General features: G+C 46.6%; 1 protein-coding gene across 1 annotated transcript; it reads right to left on the bottom strand.

The window, feature by feature from the left end:
* Positions 1-367: 367 nt before the first annotated feature.
* Positions 368-22728, bottom strand: LOC132207153 (Fc receptor-like protein 3). Its single transcript, XM_059642328.1, has 7 exons — positions 22660-22728; positions 21692-21979; positions 12009-12269; positions 9792-10073; positions 8749-9021; positions 7795-8079; positions 368-783 (listed from the first exon to the last, which is right to left on the bottom strand). Exons 2-7 carry the CDS (start codon positions 21720-21722, stop codon positions 368-370), a joined length of 1548 nt encoding a protein of 515 aa, XP_059498311.1. The 5' UTR covers positions 21723-21979; positions 22660-22728.
* Positions 22729-23201: the final 473 nt, after the last annotated feature.

Here is a 23201-nt window from a genome sequence, read left to right as displayed (position 1 = left end):
ACCCCCTCTCAACCTCCTGCATTTCACTTTCAAATGATGCTGCCCTTGTTATTTACACTTCCACCCAGGGGAGCAGCTGCTTCCTCATCCCCCCACAGCAGTCCCTGTGCCACACAGACTGGCACACCTCTATCAGTTCCCCCTCAGCATTCCCTGCTCCAAAGAAAACAGCCTGAGCTTACTGAGCATCTCTTCATCGCTGAAATGCACCACCCCAGGGCAACGTCCTGGTGAATCTCCTCTGCACGCCCTTCTCCATAAGATTTACACTTCCAGATTTTTATTGCGCTCAAATTCTACCATCGGGTATGAGCGGGATTTGAACTGGGATCCCGGGAAAATGACCCAGGCAGCTGGATTAATAACCTCACGTCACCTTCCTAACTGAGATGGTTAATTGTTTCTGACTGGCACGCACTGGATGGAGCGAATGGCCTTTCCCTGTGCTCTGTCTGTGTCTGATCTGACTGTCACTGTTACCTCGCAGCGTGAATTCGATATAATCGCTGGTCACGTTAAAAATGGTGCCGTCGGTTCCTGTGTTGATCGCTGCACAGTGATACCTCCCGACACTGTCTCTCCGGAATGAATGAATAACCAGCTCACCACCATCGGCAGTCACATGAGAGCTCGCACTGCCGTTCCTTAGCGGCACGTTGTCTCGGTACCAAATGAACTGGGGCTCAGTGCCTTCCCTCACCAGGCATCGGAGAACAAGGCGGTCCCCGGGCTGTATCTCAGTCCCGTTGGTGCGGGGTATCAGCACAGCATCTGAGACAGGAACTGAGGAGAAAACACACAGAGTTCAAAACCATGGAGTTCGCCCATCGATTGAGGCTATCAGTGGGGACCAGTTTAATGCAAATAATTTAAAAGGGAGTGAAGCAGTTTGATGGATTTAAAATCTAATGGAGAGCTTTAATTCTCCCCAATTATCAACATTTTGGAGATTATCATTGAGAGAAAGAAAATCTAACCATCGTGCCCCCGATGTTCAGTGGCGTTGCCGTTCCTGCTTCCCTCAGTATTAACATCCTGGGGGTGACCATTAACAGAGAATCTAACCATTGAGCCCGTGATGTTAATGGCGCTACCATCACTGAATGCCCTCACACGGCCAACACCCTTGGGGAATGCGACCAGTGCATCATACAGCGTGGAACAGGCCCTTCGGCCCATTGCGTCTGCACTGACAATAACTATCCCTAAAGGTGCGCTAATTCCAATTTCCCACCCTGGCCCCATATCCTGAAATGTTATGGTGTGACAAGTGCTCCTCCAAATATATTTTAAACGTTTATTTTAGGTTTCTGCTCGCCACTCTCGTCCCATTTGCATGAACCTCGGAGTGAAAAAGATTTTTTTCTGTCAAATCCCCTCAGAATCTCCTGTCCCTTACACTAAATCTGTGCCCCTTCATGACTGACCTCTCAACCAAGGGGAACAGATGCTCTCCATTCACCCTGTCCACCCCCCTCATAATCTGATGCACCTCATTCATGACCCTCTGCAGCCTTCCCTGCTCTAAAGGAAACCATCCCAGCCTATCTACTCTCTCCTTACAGCTCACTTGTTCCAACCCAGGAAACAACCTGGTTCTGTACCCCGTCTTCTGTACCCCCTCCAGTGCTATCACACCCTTCCTGCAGTAAGGTGACCAGAAATGTACACAGTACTCCAGTATCTAACCATTGCCCTTGACATTCAATGGTCTGACCATCACTGAATTCCCCGCTATCAACGTCCTAGAGTTTATCATTGACCAGAAACTAAATCAGACTACCCAAATAAATACTGTGACTATAGGAGCAGGTCAGAGGTTCGGAATCCGGCAGTGAGCAATTCACCTCCTGACACACCAATTCCTGCCCAACATCGACATTACACAAGTCAGTAGTGTGATGGAATACTCCCTACTTGCCTGGTTGGAGGCAGCTCCAACAACTCTTGAGAAGCTCAACACCATCCATAGAAAAAGCTACTCCCACTTGATTGCCACATCCCCAAACATCTAATCCCTACATCACTGACACACAGTTGCAGCAGTGTGTACCATCTGCACACTGAAATTCACCAAAGATTCTCAGCAGCATCTTGCAACTCCACAGCCACTTCCATCCAGAAGGACAAGAGCAGCAGATATATGGGAACACCAGTACAAATTCCCCTGTGAGCTACTCAGCATCTTGAAATGGAAACATATCGGACGTTTCTTCAGTGTTACCGGGCCATAATAGAATATAGAACAGAGAACAATACAGCACAGAACAGGCCCATTCAGCCCTCGATGTTGCGCCGGCTTGTGAACTAATCTAAGTCCACCCCCCAACACTATCCCATCAATAGATAATAAAATGTGAGGCTCGATGAACACAGCAGGCCCAGCAGCATCTCAGGAGCACAAAAGCTGACGTTTCGGGCCTAGACCCTTCATCAGAGAGGGGAATGGGGTGAGGGTTCTGGAATAAATAGGGAGAGAGGGGGAGGCGGGCGGAAGATAGAGAGAAAAGAAGGTAGGTGGGGAGGAGAGTATAGGTGGGGAGGTAGGGAGGGGATAGGTCAGTCCAGGGAAGACAGACAGGTCAAGGAGGTGGGATGAGGTTAGTAGGTAGGAGATGGAGGTGCGGCTTGGGGTGGGAGGAAGGGATGGGTGAGAGGAAGAACAGATTAGGGAGGCAGAGACAGGTTGGACTGGTTTTGGGATGCAGTGGGGGGAGGGGAAGAGCTGGGCTGGTTGTGTGGTGCAGTGGAGGGAGGAGACGAACTGGGCTGGTTTAGGGATGCAGTGGGGGAGGGGGAGATTTTGAAGCTGGTGAAGTCCACATTGATACCATTGGGCTGCAAGCGGAATTAGAGTTGCTGTTCCTGCAACCTTTGGGTGGCATCATTGTGGCACTGCCGGAGGCCCATGATGGACATGTCATCTAAAGAATGGGAGGGGGAGTGGAAATGGTTTGCGACTGGGAGGTGCAGTTGTTTGTTGCGAACTGAGCGGAGGTGTTCTGCAAAGTGGTCCCCAAGCCTCCGCTTGGTTTCCCCAATGTAGAGGATGCCACACCGGGTACACATCCGCAACACATCCCTCACACCCCGTCCCCGCCACAACCGCCCAAAGAGGATCCCCCTCGTTCTCACACACCACCCCACCAAACTCCGGATAGAACGCATCATCCTCCGACACTTCCGCCATCTGCAATCCGACCCCACCACCCAAGACATTTTTCCATCCCCACCCTTGTCTGCTTTCCGGGGAGACCACTCTCTCCGTGACTCCCTTGTTCGCTCCACACTGTCTTCCAACCCCACCACACCCAGCACCTTCCCCTGCAACCGCAGGAAATGCTACACTTGCCCCCACACCTCCTCCCTCACCCCTACCCCAGGCCCCAAGATGACATTCCACATTAAGCAGAGGTTCACCTGCACATCTGCCAATGTGGTATACTGCATCCACTGTACCCGGTGTGGCTTCCTCTACATTGGGGAAACCAAGCGGAGGCTTGGGGACCGCTTTGCAGAACACCTCCGCTCAGTTCGCAACAAACAACTGCACCTCCCAGTCGCAAACCATTTCCACTCCCCCTCCCATTCTTTAGATGACATGTCCATCATGGGCCTCCTGCAGTGCCACAATGATGCCACCCAAAGGTTGCAGGAACAGCAACTCAAATTCCGCTTGGGAACCCTGCAGCCCAATGGTATCAATGTGGACTTCACCAGCTTCAAAATCTCCCCTTCCCCCACCGCATCCCAAAACCAGCCCAGTTCGTCCCCTACCCCCACTGCACCACACAACCAGCCCAACTCTTCCCCTCCACCCACTGCATCCCAAAACCTGTCCAACCTGTCTCTGCCTCCCTAACCTGTTCTTCCTCTCACCCATCCCTTCCTCCCACCCCAAGCCGCACCTCCATCTCCTACCTACTAACCTCACCCCACCTCCTTGACCTGTCCGTCTTCCCTGGACTGACCTATCCCCTCCCTACCTCCCCACCTATACTCTCCTCCCCATCTATCTTCTTTTCTCTCCATCTTCGGTCCGCCTCCCCCTCTCTCCCTATTTGTTCCAGAACCCTCACTCCATCCCCCTCTCTGATGAAGGGTCAAGGCCCGAAACGTCAGCTTTTGTGCTCCTGAGATGTTGCTGGGCCTGCTGTGTTCATCCAGCCTCACATTTTATTATCTTGGATTCTCCAGCATCTGCAGTTCCCATTATCTCTGATACGCTATCCCATCATTATCCTTATGCTTATCTAAGGACTGTTTAAATGCCCCTAATGTGGCTGAGTTCACTACATTGGCAGGCAGGGTTCTCCACGTCCTCACCACTCTCTGTGTAAAAAGCCTGTCTCTGACATCTGTCTTATATCTATCACCCCTCAATTTGTAGCTATGCCCCCTTGTACAAGCTGAAGTCATCATGCACGGAAAAAGACTCTCACTGTCCACCCTATCTAATCCTCTGATCATCTTGTATGTCTCTAGTAAATCTCCTCTTAGCCTCCTTCTCTCCAATGAGAACAGACCCAAGTCCCTCAGCCTTTCTTCATAAGGCCTGCGCTCCAGACCAGGCAACATCCTGGTAAATCTCCTCTGCACCTTTTCCAATGCTTCCACATCCTTCCTTTAATGGGGTGACCAGAACTGCACACAATATTCCAAATGAGACCACACTAGCGTTTTGTACAGTTGCAGCATGACATCACGGCTTTGGAACTCAGTCCCTCTACCAATAAAACCTAAAACACGTTAAGCCTTTTTAACAGCACTGTCAACCTGTGTGGCAACTTTCAGGGATCTATGTACATGGACACCAAGATCCCTCTGCAAATCCACACTACCAAGAATCCTTCCATTGACATGGTATTCTGCCTTCCTATTATTCCTCCCAAAGTGAATCACCTCACATTTACCCGTATTATACTCCATTTGCGACCTTTCGGCCCAATTCTGCAGTTTATCCAAGTCTCCCTGCAACTTGCAACATTCTTCCAAACTGTCCACCACTCCACTGACTTTAGTGTTATCTGCGAACTTACGAATCCATCCACCTATGCCTGCATCCAAGTCATTTAGAAAAATGACAAACAGCAGTGGTCCCAAAACAGATCCTTGAAGCACACCACTAGTAATCGGACTCCAGGCTGAATATTTTCCATCAACCACCACTCATTGCCTTCTTACAGAAAGCCAGTTTCTAATCCAAATTGCTAATTCTCCCTCAATCCCGTGCCTCTGTATTTTCTCCAATAGCCTATCATGTGGAACCTTATCAAAGGCTTTACTGAAGTCCACGTACACCACATCAACTGCCGAACTTCATCCATATGCTTGGTAACCTTCTCAAAAAACTCAACGAGGTTTGTGAGATACGACCTGCCCTTGACAAATCCATGTTGACTATCTCCAATCAAATTGTTGTTTGCTAGATTATTATAAATCCTATCTCTTCTCAACCTTTCCAAAATTTTTCCTACAACAGACGTAAGGCTCACAGGTCTATAATTGTCTGGGTCATCCCTACTGCCCTTCTTGAACAAGGGTTCAACATTTGCAACCCTCCAGTCCTCTGGCACTAAACCTGTCGACAATGAGGACTTAAAGGTCAAGGCCAAAAGCTGCACCACCTCCTCCCTAGCGTCCCAGGCAATCTTTGGAAAAATTCCATCTAGCCCAGGGGATTTATCTATGTTCACACCTTCTAGAATTGATAACACCTCCTCCTTACTCACCTTAATCCTTTCAATTCTAGTAGCCCGTAACTCAGTCATCTGTTCTACAATATTCTCCTGTTCCTCAGTGAAAACAGATGAGAAATAATCATTTAGCACCACTCCAATCTCCACAGGATCCATACACAACTTCCCACTTCTGTCTTTGACTGGCCCTATTCCTAACCTAGTCATCCTCTTATTCCTCACATACCTATACAAAACTTTAGGGTTCTCCTTTATTTTACCCAGCAATGTCTGCTCATGTCCCCCCCTTGCTCTTCTTAACTGTCTCTTTAAATCCTTCCTAGCTAATCTGTAACTCTCCATCGCCCCATCTGAACCATCTCATCTCATTGTCACATAAGCCTCCCTCTTCCACTTACCAAGAGATACAATTTCTTTAGTAAACCACAGTTCCCTTCCCTCATCACTTCCTCCCTGCCTGACAGGAACATACCTGTCAAGGACATGCAATATCTGTTCCTTAAGCCAGCTCCACATTTCAAATTCTCACCCTAAGGGCAATGTGGGTCAACTGATAGCACATGGATGCAGTGATTCAACAAGGCAACTCACCACCACCTTCTCAAAGCGGGGCAACGTGGGACGGGGACTGCATTGCCCATGTCCCACATGTGAATACATAACTCCCAATGGAGTAGGCCTGCCTGTCATCGTTCACCAAAGATTGCACACTGTTTCTTGTATATAATTTAAGTTCAGTTCATTTTTAGAATCGGGAAGTGAGAAGCAAGCTCAGTCATGGTGAAACTGAGATAAAATGGTGTTATCTCAGATTCTCCAGCATCGGCAGTTCCTACTGTCTCAGTAATGGTGAAACTGAATGGCTCATGAAATCATGCTGAACAGAGACAAAATGCTGTTGTTGGGAGAAGGAAACCAGCCACCCTCACCCAGCATGGAACTCTGTGTGATTCCGAAACAAAAGTGAGGGGAATTACTTCGAATTGCCTTCGAAATAGGTCGTGTAAGTCAGTCTCTTCTCAGAAATGCAGTCTTCTGACAAAGTTCTTTCCAAATTGTGATTTTAAAAATACACCCTGAAAAATACCAAGCCCAAACCTCACCCTGACAATCATCAACACTTGACCAATCACCTCCCTTCACACTCTAAATGCCTGGTATTCTGCCCAAAATCAACACTTTGCTCATTAACATAACACACCTTTATATTTTGGACAGAAGATCAGAAGAGATGGGGCAGGTGTTGGTTCTCCAGCAAAATATCTAACCAAATATTCAGGGGGTGCATGATTTTTGGAAATGACAGGGAGGGAAGCAGTGTGGGTGATATAGCTCTGTACGAGCTGGAATAGATATGGCAGCAACAAGAATGATCGAGCATCAGATGGTGTAGAAGCTATCATGGGCGAGGAGAAAACTATATTGGCTGGAGTTTGGAAGAACGATGGGAGGCATTGAATCTTAGGATGTTCTTGGTAATTGTACTGTGTACAATTCTGTTCACCCTGCTACGGAAAGTTGTTCTGAAGCAGGGAATGGTGCCAAAAACCTTTAGAAGGATGTCACCGAGACTAGAAAGTTTGAATTATAACGAGAGGCTGGATAGGCTGGGGGTTTTATTTCTGACACATTGGAGGCTGAGGGGTGACCTCAGAGAGGTTTATAAAATCCTGAGGGGAATATGTAAGGTGATAAAGCCGAGGACTTCTCCCCAGGGTAGTGGGGGCTAAATCTAAAGGGCACTGGATAAGCTGAGATAGGAAAGGTATGTGAGGGGAAACATTTTCACACAGAGGGTGGTGCACATATGGAATGAGCTGCGAGAGGAAATGGTAGCGGTAATGACAACATTCAAAAGAAATTGCCAAATGCAGGCAAATGGGACTTTTTGGGAAACCTGTTCGGCGTGGACAAGTTCGGCTGAAGGGCCTGTTCCATACTGGATACCTCTATGACTCTAATATCCAAGGCTGTGTCACTTTAATCCAAAGTGACGTCTTCAATGACAATACACTAGTTTTGAGAGATCTCATCAGCAGTGGTCCCTGAGCCGATGGATCAGTTACTCTTTGGGAGAGAGTCCTTCTGAACTCACCTATCACTGTGATCTCTATGTCTTCATTGTGCAAAGGGCCTGTCACCTCATTTCTCACCGAGCAATGGTAAATCCCTTTGTCTTTTCTGCTGATGGTTTCAATGTTGTAAACAAGCTTAGTACTGTTGGAAAGCTCCCAGTACAGCTCCACACTTGAGCCCTTGTAGAATTGGTAATAAATCGGCAGAGAGCCATTGGAGACTGAACAGATTAAGGATGCCATATCTCCTTCGATTAGCTCCTTTCCTGATTGAATTACTAGTTCTGGCTTTGACACTGGAATTCCTGCAAATATAAACAAATGTTAGGTCCCTTTGCTTGGCAGAGTTAATTGCAAACTCATCTAAGAACTTAATCACAATCACATCCATTCTCATATCCATTTTTGTATGTTCAGTCTTTGGATGTGTGTCACTGGGTAATCCAGCATTTATTGCCCATCCCTAATTGTACAGAGGGATGTTTCAGGCTGTGGGCTCATTGTCTAAAGGAGACAGGGTAGGACTGAGATGGGGGCAAATGTCTTCACTGGGAGAGTGGAAATCCTGTGGAATTCTTTGTCACAGAATGTGTTTGGGCTGAGAACATTGCTTGCTGTTCAGGAAAGAGTTGGATAGAGTTCACATGGGCCAAGGGGACAGTGGGGGGCAGTGAACTGTGTCAGGTGATCATCCATGATCCCATTGCGCGGACAGAACAGGCTGGAAGGGCCAAATGGCCAACTCCCGTATAATAATTTCCATAATTTTCTGGGGAAGTGAATCCCACAGGCTTCCCACTCTCGAGGTGAAAACATTTCTCCACATATCAATCCTAAATGGGTGACTCATTACCCTGTGCTGTTTGTCTCTGCAGCTCTAATATATGGCTGTGGATGTGGGGAATGATGATAATCTGTCTCTACTTTGAATCCTTCACAGTTTAAAGAAAGGAACAATAATAAACGGTACTCACGCCTGATGGACAAATGGAGCTGATTACTGCGTTTCCGCACCTTACTGCCCGTAACTTCGCAATGGTAAGTACCCGAGTCGGCCGGACGAGCTGGCTCAGAGATGGAATTGCTGTGGTCGGAGGGAGACTGGATAGGGATCCCATTTCTGTAAAAGCTGTACCGCAAGGAAGCTTCGGAGAGATTCTCTTCAACCAAGCACATCAGCTTAAACCATTGACCATCAACTAGCTGTCCCTCAGGATACACGGTCAGCTTAGGGACAGCGAATGCCTCTGGAAAGCAAAAGGACATGTTTCTGTTTGAGCTGTAGAGTGTCTGAGCTTGGGAAAGCTCAGTGATTAGAATGAGAGCAAGAAAATCCTGAGACAGAGTCAGCACGGGAGACTCCTAACCTCCTTCAAGGTCAATGAAGGCGGTTAGCATCATGTCAGGTGAAGCTCAGATTTGGTGATGACCACAACACGTTTGGAATGAAAACGTGCAACCACAGTGAGAGCGTTGTGTCTGGTTCACCCATTCTCCACATTGTTGGAGGGATGTGTTAGCACTGGGAGAGGGTGCAGAGGGAGATTTATCAGGAGGGGGATGGAGAGTTTCAGTGATGGAGAGAGATTGAACAGACTAGGATTGTTCTCCTTACATCCGTGGAGATTGAGACAGGGAGACATTATTGAGAGGTATAAAATGATGAAGAGCATAGGTCGAGAATACAGGAAGAAACTTGTTTTCCCTTTGGTAGAGGGACCAATGGCCCAGGCAGTGGGCATAGACATTAAAGATAGGGGGCAGGAAGTTTAGAGGCGTTGTGAGGAAAAACACTTTCACTCACCGAATGTGGAACTCACTGCCAGTAAGGGTGGGAGAGACAGAAACCCTCATCACATTGAAGAAGTGTTTAAATGCTCCCTCACGATGCCAATGCTCTGGGGCCAAGTGCTGGGGAAATGGGGATTAGAGAATAGTGAGGTGGCTGTTTCTGACTCAATGGGCTGAAAGGCCTTTAATTTGTGCTGGAGACTCTGCAATAATGACAGATACTTACCTTTAACGGAAATGTGAACATTGTCGCTCCTCTTCCACAGATCAGAATTTGTCTCGATCGCTTCACAGGCGTAATTCCCAGAAACGTTTGCAGCTGCTGCGTTGATCGTGTACACACCGCCAGCATCCGGCGCTGTCTCCAGGGCGCTGCCATCTCTGTAAAATGTGTAGTGAAGCCAGATGGAGCGCCGTGCTCTCCGAGCAATGCACGTCAGCGTGACCCGGAGCCCCTCAAATACTTCAGCCGCCGGCTCCACCCTCAGTACGGGCTTGGCAAAGCGTTCTGGAATGTAACACACAGTCGGGGCTCATCTATCAACTGTTATAGTCACAGACCGAAAGGCACAGCAGTGATGAGGGGCAAAGAAGGTGGGCATTTAGTGACAAATGTCAGGGGACAGTGCAAAACATTATCCTTCTTTTGCTTTCCAAATATGAAATTCTGTCTCAAAGCCATAAAAAAAACATAGAATCAGGCCCTTCTGCCCAACTCGTCCATGCTGACCCAGTTTCCTAAGCTAATCTTCCATTCACAACCATTTGGTCTGTTGCCCTCCAAGCCTTTCCAGTTCAAATACCTCATATTGACACAGAGGTAGAGAAAGACCATAGGACAAAGTTATTTAAAGACATGAGGAGGATAAACATTTGCCTTGCTCCCATCCCAGGATTCCAAAAAACAAAAGGGAATTGAGCTATTGGGAGAGGGTGCATCAGCTGAAGCATTGGAAGCAGATGGGTCACCTTTGAGGTGTATAAAATCATGAGGGGCATAGATAAGGTAAATAATCAAATTCCCACGTGAGGGCAATCCAAACCTGGAGGTTTAAGGTAACAGGGGAAAGATTTAAAAGGGACCTGAGGGGTAACTTTCTCACAGAGCGGGAGGTGCATGCATGGAAGGAACTGCCAGAGGAAGTGGTGGAGGTGAGGACAATTACAACATTTAAAGACATTTGGATGGATACACGATTGGAAATGTTTCGAGGGATATGGGCCAAACACAGGCAAATGAGACAAGTTCACTTTGGGAAACCTGGTCAGCGTGGGTGAGTTAGGATAAAGGGCACGTTTCTGTGCTGTGTGATTGTATGACCCTATTTAGTGATGATGGATCACAATGATTGACATGGGTCACATCGACAGATTGCAACTTTCTCAGCTACACAGAGACAAAGGCTTGTCTAATGAGGGGAGACTGAGCAGGTTGGTCAGAGTTTAGAAGGATGAGAGAAGATTCCATTGCTGTGTGTTGGGTAGCTCAGTTGGCTGGTTAGCTGGTCTGTGATCCACAATTGTTCCAACAGTGTGTGGTTCAAATCCCACACTGGCTGGAGTGACCACAATGGAACCTCTTTCTCAGAATCTCCCCTTGCCTGAGGTGTGGTGACCCTCAGGTTAAACCACCTCCTACTCCCCTCCCTCACTAATGGGACAGTGGGACCACAGTGACTTTACTACCTTTGCCATTGCTCACAAACCATTAAAGGCAGTTTGGGTTAACAGGGCCATTAAGAAGGCATATGGGACATTAGCCTTTGTCAGTGAAGGCATAGATTATAAAAGTGGGGAGGTGATGTTGGAGCTGAATAGGACTTTGGTGAGGCCACAGCTGGAGCACTGTGTGGCAGTCCGGATCACCGCAGAAAGGATGTGATTGCACTGGAAGAGTTGCAGAGGAGATTCCCCAGTACGTTGCCTGGGCTGGAGCATTTCAGCGATGAAGAGAGACTGGGTAAACTCGGGCTGTTTTCTTTAAAGAAGAGAAGGCTGAGGGGGGACCTGATTGGGGTGTGTAAGATGATGAGGGGCATAAACAGAGGGAGTAAGAAGCAGGTTTTCCCCTTATTCAAACGGCCAATAACAAGGCAGGACATCCTTTTAAATTGAAAGGCACTAGATTTAGAGGGAAACTTGAGGCTTGTAATACCCAGAGGATGGTGGGAATGTGGAATGCACTGCCTGGGAGGGTTGTTGAGGTAGGAAACTCCCAAATACTTAAACAATACTTGGATGAGCACTTCAAGTGTCAGAACGTTCAAGGTTGTGGAGGCCTCGCGCTGGGGACAAAAGAACTCGTGTCACTTTAGCAGTACACACAGGATGGAATAAAGAGATTCTGCTGTACTTTGTGACTTAGAATACCTCCAGTGTTTAAATTAAAAATCAAGAGAAATACGCACATTGCCTACCACAGAATGGAATATCAGGTACGTACCTTGAACTTGAACGTGAACATGTTGTGATTCTGACCCATCAATTTTGCAACTGTACAATCCACTGTCATCGGTGCTTTTTACTTTAATGCGATATGAAAATTCATCTGTTGTAGACTTCATTGAATGGATCTTCTTTCCATTTCTATAAAAGGTAAAGTCCTGCTTTGTCCTCCAATAATAGTATTGGCGCTGACAATTCAGTTCCAGTGTCTCTCCTTCCAAAGGTGAAACTGGGACAACATAGAAAGCCACTCGTCCAGCTAAGATCAAAAGCAAAGTCACATCATTACACTGGGAACTGCTCCTACAACATTCGTTATCACATTGTTTCCAAAATGGATTTTCAAGCATCAGTCCTGCCAAACTATTCCCAATATTTTATACAATCCAGCCCAGACAACTACTGTCAGAGATAATGGGAACTGCAGATGCTGGAGAATCCGAGATAACAAAGTGTGGAGCTGGATGAACACAGCAGGCCAAGCAGCACCTGAGCAGCACAAAAGCTGATGAAGGGTCGAGGCCTGAAATGTCATGTTTTGTGCTCCTCAGATGCTGCTTGGCCTTCTGTGTTCATCCAGCTCCACACTTTGTTATCTCAGACAACTACTGTCAATCTTTTTGCAACTTAGATGGAGTGTTGAAGATCGATGTGCTCTCCTGACCTGAGGATGATCCATAAAACAGGGCATCAGGGAGGCTCAGTGGCTCGCACTGATGCTGCATAGCCCTAGCAACACAGGATCGATTCCACCGTTGGGTGACTGCGTGGAGATTGCACGCTCTCCCTTTGTGTGAGAGTTTCCTTGAGGTGCTCCAGTCTCCTCCCACAGTCCAAAGATGTGCAGGTTAGATAGATTGGCCCTGGCAAATTGCTCATAATGCATCCAAGGGTGTACCGGCTCAGGTGGATTAGCCATGGGAAATACAGGGTTAGAGATGGGATGGCCCTGGGTCTGGGTAGTTGCACTTCAGAGGGTCAGTGTGGACTTGATGGACTGAAAGGCCTGCTTCCGCAATGTCGGGATTTTATCATTCTATGACCACAAGAAACAGGAGCGCAAGGATGGCATTTGACCATTGAGTCCCCTCCACCTTTCAGTGACATAAGACCTGAAGATTATAAGATGTAGGATCAGAATGAGGTCATGAGGTCATGATCATGTTGAAAGGTGGAGAGGAATCGATGGCCAAATGGCATAATACTGTTCCTGTTACTTATAGTCTTATGGCTCCTCCTCAGGTCAGGGGAACAAACCTGTACTGAAGGTCCAGAAGATGTAGGATCAGAATGGGGTAATTCAGCCTGTCGATTCTACAAGCGATGTACGTTCTAGGTAATGGGGGAAAAGTTTAAAGGAGGTGTGAGAGGCAAGTTCTTTTTACACAAAGGTCGGTAAGTGCCTTCAATGCACTGCCAGAGGAGGTGGTGGAGGTGGATACAACAGCAGCATTTAAGAGGCATCTTTACAGGTACATGGCCAGTCATGGAATAGAGGGATATGGACAGCTTCGAGGGAAAGGGTTCAGCTCAGTAAGGCATCATGTGTTAGCACAGCCTTTTGGGCTTAAGGGCCTGTTCCTACACTGTTCTGTTGTTTGTTTCTTGAATACTGTACACTCCACTTCCATGGGCCTTTCTATGTAAATGAAATTCGAAGTTCACTTAGCAGTGATGACATCTTCAACAATTTCGCTTTTGACCATGCACTATATAGCACACAGTGATAATACCCACCAGTTTCATGTGTAAGTGAAATACTTTCCATTTTTGGACCAAGAACAATTCCTCCTTGGTCAGCACACATTACAATTTTAAAGTCTCTCCTTCTTTTACGAACCCACTTCAAGATGGCGACCGAGCCGAGCATTTCAGCCAGGGCCCATCCGCTCTGACCATTTCATTCTCTTTTTTCATTTTCCTCTTTTCTGTCTTTGTGTTTTTTTTTCTGTTTTCTTCTCCTGGTCTCAGCGTGGACACAGCGAGGCTTTCTCTCAGCTCGGTGTGGTGGCTTCCCAGCCCGGGGTGGGAGGCATTCAGCAGCCCATAGCAATCTCTCAAACCCAACGTCCGAGATAGCTGGTGGAGAAAGCAGGCCCCAATGCCACATAATACGGTGTGGAGCTGGATGAACACAGCAGGCCAAGCAGCATCTTAGGAGCAAGAAAGCTGGTGTTTCGGGCCGAGACCTGCCTACCCAGTGACCAGAACTGCCAGCAGCTTCTGCCTGGGCATGTTCCACGGGCAGCAGGAGATCAGAGGCAGCACAGCGGCTGCGATGGTATCACAGCCCGATGTAGGAAGAACAAGCGGGGAGGAGGGTTCCTGGGCATTTGCAGCGGTAGCCATGAGGCTGGGCAGCTGAGTTCCCTCAGAGAGCGAGCTGCACAGAGGGGACTGGGGCCCAGCAAGCACTCATTAAAAACTGCTGAAGTTTTCACTTGATTCCTTTATTTTTCTAGTTTATATTAAGAAATACTTCAATGTTAACTATTACCTTATTTCTTTATTTCTCTACTTCTTCTATGAAGGTCTGTAATTGCTAACTAATGAAACATTGTTTCCCTTATTGTTTTGTACTTAGTCACATCCAATACAAGAAATAGGCAAGGGAACCAGCAATATAAAGGAAGATTGCAAGAGTTTCTTTCAACATATAAATGGCTAAAGAGAGGCAAAAATGGGCTTTGGTCTGCTGGAAAATGATGGTGAATCAGTAGTCATGGGGAACAAAGAAATGGCTGAAGAACTGAATAAACACTTTGCATCAGTCTTCAAGGTGCAAGTCACAATCAACATCCAAAAATTCAAGAGAGTCAGTGGGACGGCAGAGATGAGTATGGTGGCCCTCACCAAGGAGAAGGTGCAAGAAAAACTGAATGGACTGAAGGTGGATAAATCACCTGGACCAGATGGACTACACCCCACAGTTCTGAGTGAGAAAGCTGAAGAGATAGTGGAGGTGTTAGTTGTGGTCTTTCAGGAATCACTGGAGACAGGGACGGAGCCAGAGGACTGGAAAATCACGAGTGTAACCTCAGTTTAAGAAGGGAGTAAGGCAAAAGGTGGGAAATTACAGGCTGATTGGCCTGACCTCGGCCATTGTTAAGATTTTGAGCGTATTGTGAAGAATTACATTTCTGAAAACTTGGAAGTGCATGGTAAAATAGGACACAGCCAGCATGGTTACCTGGCAAATCTGTTAGAATTTTTTGATGCAGTAACAGACAGGTTAGACCAAGGAGAAGCAATAGATGTTACCGACCTGGACTGGCAGAAGGCCTTTGGCAAGGTGCTGCACAAAAGGTTGCTGAGGAAGATAAGGGACTATGGTGTTGGAGGCAAGGTACCAGCATGAATAGAAGATTGGCTGCCTGGCAGGAAGGAGAGAGAGCGGTGATAAAAGGGTCCTACTTGGATGGTAGCCAGTGACAAGTCTAGATCTACAAGGGTCAGTCACAAGGTCTTCACTTTATGAAACAATGACCTAAATGAAGGAACTAAGGGCATTCTGTCTAAGTTTAGCGATGATACAAAGATAGGTGGGGCCACAGGTAGTACTGAGGAGGTGGGGAGGCTGCAAAAGGATTTAGACAGGTCAGGACAGTGGGCAAAGGATCTGTAGATGAAATACAATCTGGGCAAGTATGGGATCATTCACTTTGGTAGGAAGAATAAAAGTATAGACTATTTTTCCAGACGGGGAGAAAATTCAGAAATCTGAAGTGCAGAGGGACTTGGGAATCCTAGTCCAGATTTTCCTAAGGTAAACTTGCAGGTTGAGTTGGTGGTTAGGAAGGCAAATGAAATGTTGGCATTTATTTTGTGAGGACTGGAACATAAAAGCGAAGATGTAATTTTGAAGCTATATAAGGCTCTTCTCAATCCACATTGGGATTACTGTGAGAAATTTTGGGCCCCATATGTCAGGAAAGATACACTGGCCCTGGAATGGGTCCAGAGGAGGTTCACGAGAATGATCCAGGAATGAAAGGCTTAACATATGAGGAATGTTTGTGGACTCTAAATATTTATCAGTGGTGTTTTGAAGGATAACTGGGTATCAAACTGAAACTTACAAAATACTGAAAGGCCTGGCTAGAGTGAACATTGGAAATATGTTTCCATTGGCAGGACCAGACGAGGACCTGAGGGCACAACCTTGGAGTAAAGAATGAGGAGAAATTTCTTCAGCCAGAGAGTGATGAATCTATGGAATTCATTGTTACAGAAGGCTGTGGAGGCCAGGCCAGAGAGAGATAGATTCTTGATTGTCAAGGGGATCAAAGGTTATGTACAGAAGGCAGGAGAAAGGAGTTGAGAAACTTATCAGCCGTGATTGAATAGTGGAGCAGTTTCAATGGGCTGAACGGCCTAACTCCTGCTCCAATGTCTTAATGTCTAAAACCGCACTAGAAGAGGGTCCATATTGGATCTTGTATTGGCTAATGAGCCTGGCCAGGTGAGAGGCCATTCAGTTGGAGTGCCTTTTGGAAACAGTGATCACAGGTGCTTATGTTTTAAGATAGCTATGAACAAGGATAAACCAGGACATTGAAGGAAGTTAATAAATTGGGGGAGTGCAAATTATGCCATTATTAGGCAACAGTATCAGAGAGTGATAGTTGGAAGGAGCTGTTATTAGGCAAGTCCACATTTGGTCAATGTCGCTGGAAGGGCCTGTTTCTGTGCTGTATATCTCTGAGATTATCTTAGTCTCCAATTGGTGCCTCATTATTTTGAGACTGTATCCTCTGCTCCTATACTCTCCCATGATGGGGCAACATCCTCTTGGCATTGACACTGCCAAATCTCTATATGTTTCAATGACACCACCTCTCATTCTTCTGAATTCCAGTGAGTATAGTCCCAACATTTTTAGTCTTTTCTCCTGAGACAATCTTTCCAGACCAAGGTCCAGCCCAAATGAACCCTCTCTGAATTGCCTCCAATGAAATGAAATGTTTGCTTAACGGGAGCAAAACTGATCACAGTGCACCAGTTATGATTTCATCAGCACCTGTACAGTTGCAAGAAGACATCCCTACTCTTATACCCCAGCCCCCTTGAAATAATGGTCAATATTCCATAAGCCCTTCTTGATTATGTGCTTCCCCATGTGCGAGCTTTCTCAGTTTCATGCACAAGTCCCTTCCCCCTGCTACCAGTCCTTTTGCATTGGAGCTTTCTGCAGTTTCTCTCCAATTAAATAATACTTCGTTCTTTTGTTCTACTTTCCAAAATAATCACAAATTTGATTTCTTCTTCCAAAACAACCTGTTTGAAGTCTCACACCCATTTGAAGTATTGTGGCGGAGTTAAACATTGTGCAGATTTACTGAATGGTCTCTGTCCAATGTGACCAAGTCAATGAAACTGGTCACTGATCCTCATTGAAACTGGTGGTGTATCCACACAGGAAAAGAGTTGAAAATGATTCTGGTGCCCAATCTTTGAGAGAGTATCTCTAACTCCGGACCTGAAGGACTGGGATCAAGTCCCATTTGAAGCATGTTTTGGAAAAGGTCGCTTAAAAGATTGTACAGCAAGACTTCAAATTTCCAAACAATTATTCAAGAAATCAGCAGTTCCCTCCTACCTTGGGTGTTCCCACAGAGAGCGAGATTCACTGGAAAACAGAAGGGAATTGAAATGCAAATGTCATTATTTGTGACAGTGTCCTGGAAATGGCAAAGTAAAGACAATGTCAAAGCAATGAGTGCGGAAGCAGCAGAGAAACAGCATATGCCCTTTCGGTAACTCAATGGGCACCGGTAACTGTTAAATCTCATTGAAGTGGAGGCAGAAATAGGAATTGACATGAAGTGCATGGTGGCACCATTGGTTTCTCGCCCTTGTTTCAATCCCCCTTCAACTTGTGCTTTGTACCCTTCGTCTTTTATTTATCCCCGCATCTTCCCCTCCTATTTTCTCTCTCTTTCGGTTCCCAGTCACCATGCCATTCTTCATAACCAAGCAAAGGACTCCACATTTCTAGGTTTTTAAACAAGAAAGTGCATTTGGGAAGACTTTGGAGCCCATTGTAAAGGATGAGATTTCTGAATATTTGGAATTGTATGGTAAAATAGGGCAAAGTCAGCATGGTTTCAGGCATGGGAGTTCATGCCTGACAAAATCTGCTGTAATTCTTTGAGCAAGTAATGAACAGGGTAGACCAAGGAGAACCAATGGATGTTATCTACCTAGACTTCAAGAAGGACTTTGGTGATGTGCCACACAGGAGGCTGCTAAGTAAGATAAGGGTCCATGGTGTTAGAGGCATGGTGCTGGCATGAATAGATGATTGGCCGTCTGGCAGAAAGCAGAGAGTGGGGTTAATGGGGTCTTCTTCAGGATGGCAGCTGGTGTTCCGCAAAGGTCAATGTGGGAGCCACAAATTTTCATTTTGTACATTAATTGTCCAGATAAAGCTACTGTGGGCATTCTGGCTAAGTTTGCAGATGATACAAAGATAGGTGGAGGGACAGGTAGTGATGAGGAGATGGCAAAGCTGCAGAACGATTTGGACAGGTTAGGAAAGTGGGCAAAGAACTAACAGATGGAGTACAACATGGACAAGTGGAAGATAATGCACTTTGGTAAGAAGAATGAAAGCATGGACTATTTTCTAAATGGGGAGAAAATTCAGAAGTCTGAAGTGTAAGGAGACTTGGGAGTTCTTGAGACTTGGGACAATAAGTTTAGAAACGGCAAAAGGAGGCTGCTCTCTCCATACTTTTTGAGCACTTCCAACTAAATTGTTCCATTCAAAGGTACAGGAACAGACCATTCAGCCCTTCCAGCTTGTTCCACCATGCAATGGCTGATCTGCGGCCAAGCTCCATTTCCAGGCCTTTGGCCCTTTCCCCTGCATATTGTTGCTGAACAAATATTGATCCCACTCAGACTGAAAACTAACAACTGACCCAGCATCCAATGCCATTCGTCGGAGGGATTTCCAAACCTCTCCCACCCTTCGTGTGCAGAAGTACTTCCCAATGTCTCTCCTGAACAGTCTGGTTCTAATTCTCAGACAATGTCCTCCCCATTTCTAGAATCCCTGAACAGTGGAAATAGTTTATCTTTACCCACCTTGTCTTTTCCTGTCAACATGTTTGATCAGGTCACCTTTGACCTTCTAAATTCTGGAGAAAACCGGCCTCATTTGTGTAAAATCTACTCATAACTTAGCCCCTAAAGCCCAGGTCTCGTGCTTGTAAATGAACATTGTACTCTCTCCAAGGCCAATCTATCCTTCCTAACGTGTGGTTCTCAGAACTGCTCCAAGTGGGGTCTAAACAGGGTTTTGTACAACTGCAGCGTTATTTCCTGAGTCCTTGTACTCCTGTCCTCTCGATATAAAGACAAGCTGTATTGAACATGAGTCAGTCCCCATTTGGAATATCGTGGACAGCTCTGGTAGCCACACTGCCAGGGGGATGTGAAAGATTTGAAGCAGGTATAGAAACACTTCACCACGACATTAACCAAGAGGAGAGATTGGACAAACTCAATCTGTTTTCACTTGGAAGTTGAAGGATGAGGAGCAACCACAGATAGAATGGATAGTCGGAGATTTTTCTTCCCAGGGAATTAATGTCCATTTCCAACAGACGCAGGTTTCAGGTAAAAGGGGGAGAGTTTAAAGGAGATGTGAGAGGCAGTTTTCTTTTTTACACAGAGGGTGGTAAGTGTCTGCAATGCCCTGCCAGAGGTGATGGTGGAGGCAGATACAACAGCTTCATTTAACAGGCACCTTGACAGATACATGACCAGGCTGGGAATACAGGGATAGGGACAGCCTGGAGGCAAAGGGGTTTCAGGTTAGAAAGGCATCATGTGTTGGTGCAGTCTTGGTGGGTTCCTGTTCTTTGCCTTTATCTTTGTCTCATTCCATCAGCTCTTGGTTATTTTCTGAACCTGTTTGTGACATTGTAACGATCTACGCACCCAGTCCACTCCAACAGGCTCTTTGAACATTCATTGTATTTCACTTCATTCCACCTAGAAAACACCCTCATCTATCTGCCATTGGTCCAAAATGAATCACCTCACACTGATAGTCTAGAATGGCATCATGGGTCGGCACGGACAATGTGGGCCGAAAGGCCTGTTCCTGTGTTGTACTGTTCGATGCTCCACCATAATAAAGCATGGGACGATTCTACCCCCACAGATAGCAACCACAAATCCTAATTCCCATCCCCAGTGTGGATGCAAGTTTTCCTCAACCCTAATCTGTCAGAGAACAAGCAGAATCTGGACTGAGAAACGTGACCAATTTGTACCAATTTGAACCACAAAACTGGCGCTGACTCTGGGAGAGCAGCGCTCCCCTTGGAAAGGAAATACAAAAATCACTGGAGAAACGCAGCAGGTCGAGCAGCATCTGTGGGGAGAGAAACAGACGTGGGCCATTAGGAAACCTGGTCGCGATGGACAAGTTGGGCCGAAGGACCTCGTTCCGCGTGATACATGACTCTGCGACTCCAGTTCATGTCGCTGTCCGGAATCAGTCTGTTCCCTGTTCGCTGGGAATTTCGTATTCGAAGCAGATCTAAGCACAGCGTGAATGCGTCCCTCGGCCAGTCCCCATGCCCGGAGTCCTCGCTGCTTCTGAGATTGGAGAGAAAATGCAGCCAGCATCTGTCTGACCGCCAGCTTCGAGACTGAGAGACAGGAAACCTCCCCAATACGTGGCACCCAGACACTCTCAACACCTCCCCCCACCCCCCGCCCCGCCACCCGCGAGGAGGAAGCCCATATCAGCCCTGCAAGGTGTTTGCAAGCTGCGCTTCAGCAGAGTTCAGCGGCCAGTGCAGAGGTTGTACAGATTTCTGTAGCTGGCGTGACAATGATATATCGTCACGTCTCTTTCTGCTGTTCAACCTGCAACATTTGTGGCTGAAGTCGGTATCACTGGAGAAAGTGAGAGCAAAGCAAATTTCGCAGCCCACCAAGACACAATTACTCTGCATCGCCCCGGCCTTAACATGCCCCCGTTATGTCGAGTCCCCTTTTGCCACAGTTAACACCTTTGTCCTGCACCATCTGTTCCACTCCCCCCTCCTCTGTCCAAACTATTAAAACCCCGACTTTTCCCACCCCTCTCGGTTCGGAGAGTTCGCTGCACTCAAAAGTTAACTTTGTTTCTCTTTCTCTCTCTTCTGCCCGAGTTTCTCCAGCGCGTTCTGCCTTTAGAAACTGTGACATTAACTCTGTTCCCGCCTCTCCCATCACATCTGTTTCTTGTTTTTGTTCCCCCACCCCCCGCCCAATCCTCAGGCTGACACTCCTGAATCAGAAATGAATACAGCAGCATCGCCAGTTTGCATGTAGACAACTTTTGGACACACCGTCTAAAAGCGTTGAACTGATATTTCCAGTGTTCAGCACATCCACACCGCGCCACTGACCGTCTGGTTTTGACATCACAGGGTTTTTAAAACAAAAAAAAATGTTCAGACGATGAGTGCTGGGACAGGACCAGGAATACAATGATCTGAATCACAGTATTCATAAACACAAAAACTATGGGGAATGCTGGAGATCTAACAAAAACAGAAAGTTCTGGAGAAACTCAGCAGATCTGGCAGCATCCATGGAGACAGACAGAGGAGTAAGACAGAGTTAATGTTACAGGTTATAAACACAGAAATAACTGGTCTAAGTGTGACAAACCTTCTCTAAACTGTTTCCAACGCATTAACATCCTTCTATGAGGATAGTTGAGCAACACCGTACAGTACTGCAGATGTGGAAACACCAATCTCCTCTAGAACTGAAGCATAACCTCGCGACCCTTACATTCAGTTCCCCTCACTATGAGCCAGAACATCCTGTGAGCTTTCCAGATCGCTTGCTGCCGCTGTGCACCAGCCTTCCATCCTCACAGAACTGGCCGCCTGCAATGTGTTGATTTTCCCACTGGCACACTGTCAGAAAGTTGAGTGTGTTTCTTCTTTGGTTCTGAACGAGAAAAGGGAAATGTAGTGGCAGAGGGAACAGCTGTGTTGCTGTTTTGATGCAGTTTCCACTCAATGTTCCATTCAATCTCCACCCTCTGGGGGCGACTGTAAACAGCACGAGTGGTGGCACCACTTTGAGCAGACACCCCTCGGCCTCTGAAAAGGAAACCCCACATCAGCCCTACAACGTCTTTGCAAGCTGAGCTTTATCAGAGTTCAGCAGTCAGCACCCAGGCTGAATAGACCCCTGCAAGCATCATGACGATGATATATTGTCAGGGCTGTCAGCCTTTAAACCAGCAACATCTGTGACTGAAACAGAAATCACTGGAGAAAGTGAAGCAAATTCCACAGCTCACCAAGCACAGTTACTCTCCATTCCCGTCACCTCACTACATCTCCGTTTTATATCACTATTTACCTTTCTGCAGAATTAATAACCCCTTTGCCCTTTGCACCATCACTGGTCTGTTTCACTAACCCTCCTCTGCTGAAAGTATTACAAACACCATTTTCCCATCCTGTGCTATTAAAAACAGATTATTTATGAAAATAAATAGACAGACAATCTATGCTGACATGGACTGGGACTGCGATGATCTGAATCGCAGTCTTGATGACACAAAAACTGAGGGCTGCTGGAGATCTAAAGCAAAAGCAGAAAGTGCTGGAAGAACTTACCAGGTCGGGCAGCATCTGTGCAGAGAGAGAGAAAGAGAGTTAACATTATAGGTTATAAACACTGAAAGTGCTGGAGAAACTCAGCAGGCCTTTTAGCACCTGTGGAGAAAGAGAAATAGAGAAAAAAACAGATGTAACATTACAGGTTATAAACACAGAAATAACAGGTATAAGTGTGACAAACCTAGTCTGACCTGCCTCTGATGTAATCGCTTCCTGCTGTAAGGACAGGGAGCCGCACTGGATAATGTTGCAGATGCAGAAACACCAATCCCCTACGACACTGAAGCATAATCTCCCACATTAGTATTTAATTCCTCTCACAATGAATCAGAAGATCCTGCAAACCTTCCTGATTGCTTGCAGTAACTGTTTACTGAACTTCTATTCTTACAGAAATGACCACCCCAATGCACAGTCTCTCAGAAAATTGTTATTTGATTCTGAAAGGTAAAGAAGGGGATTGCAGTGACAGATGAGCAGAGGATGCTGTGGGGCAAGAGGTTTCCATTCTGAAAAGGTCATGCTCAGTGGAGCTCAGA

This window comes from Stegostoma tigrinum, chromosome 44 (genome assembly GCF_030684315.1).
Source record: "Stegostoma tigrinum isolate sSteTig4 chromosome 44, sSteTig4.hap1, whole genome shotgun sequence".
Classification (NCBI taxonomy): Eukaryota; Metazoa; Chordata; class Chondrichthyes; order Orectolobiformes; family Stegostomatidae; genus Stegostoma; species Stegostoma tigrinum.
Note: the sequence above shows the minus strand (reverse complement) of the source record. Positions and strands in the feature narration are given on the sequence as shown.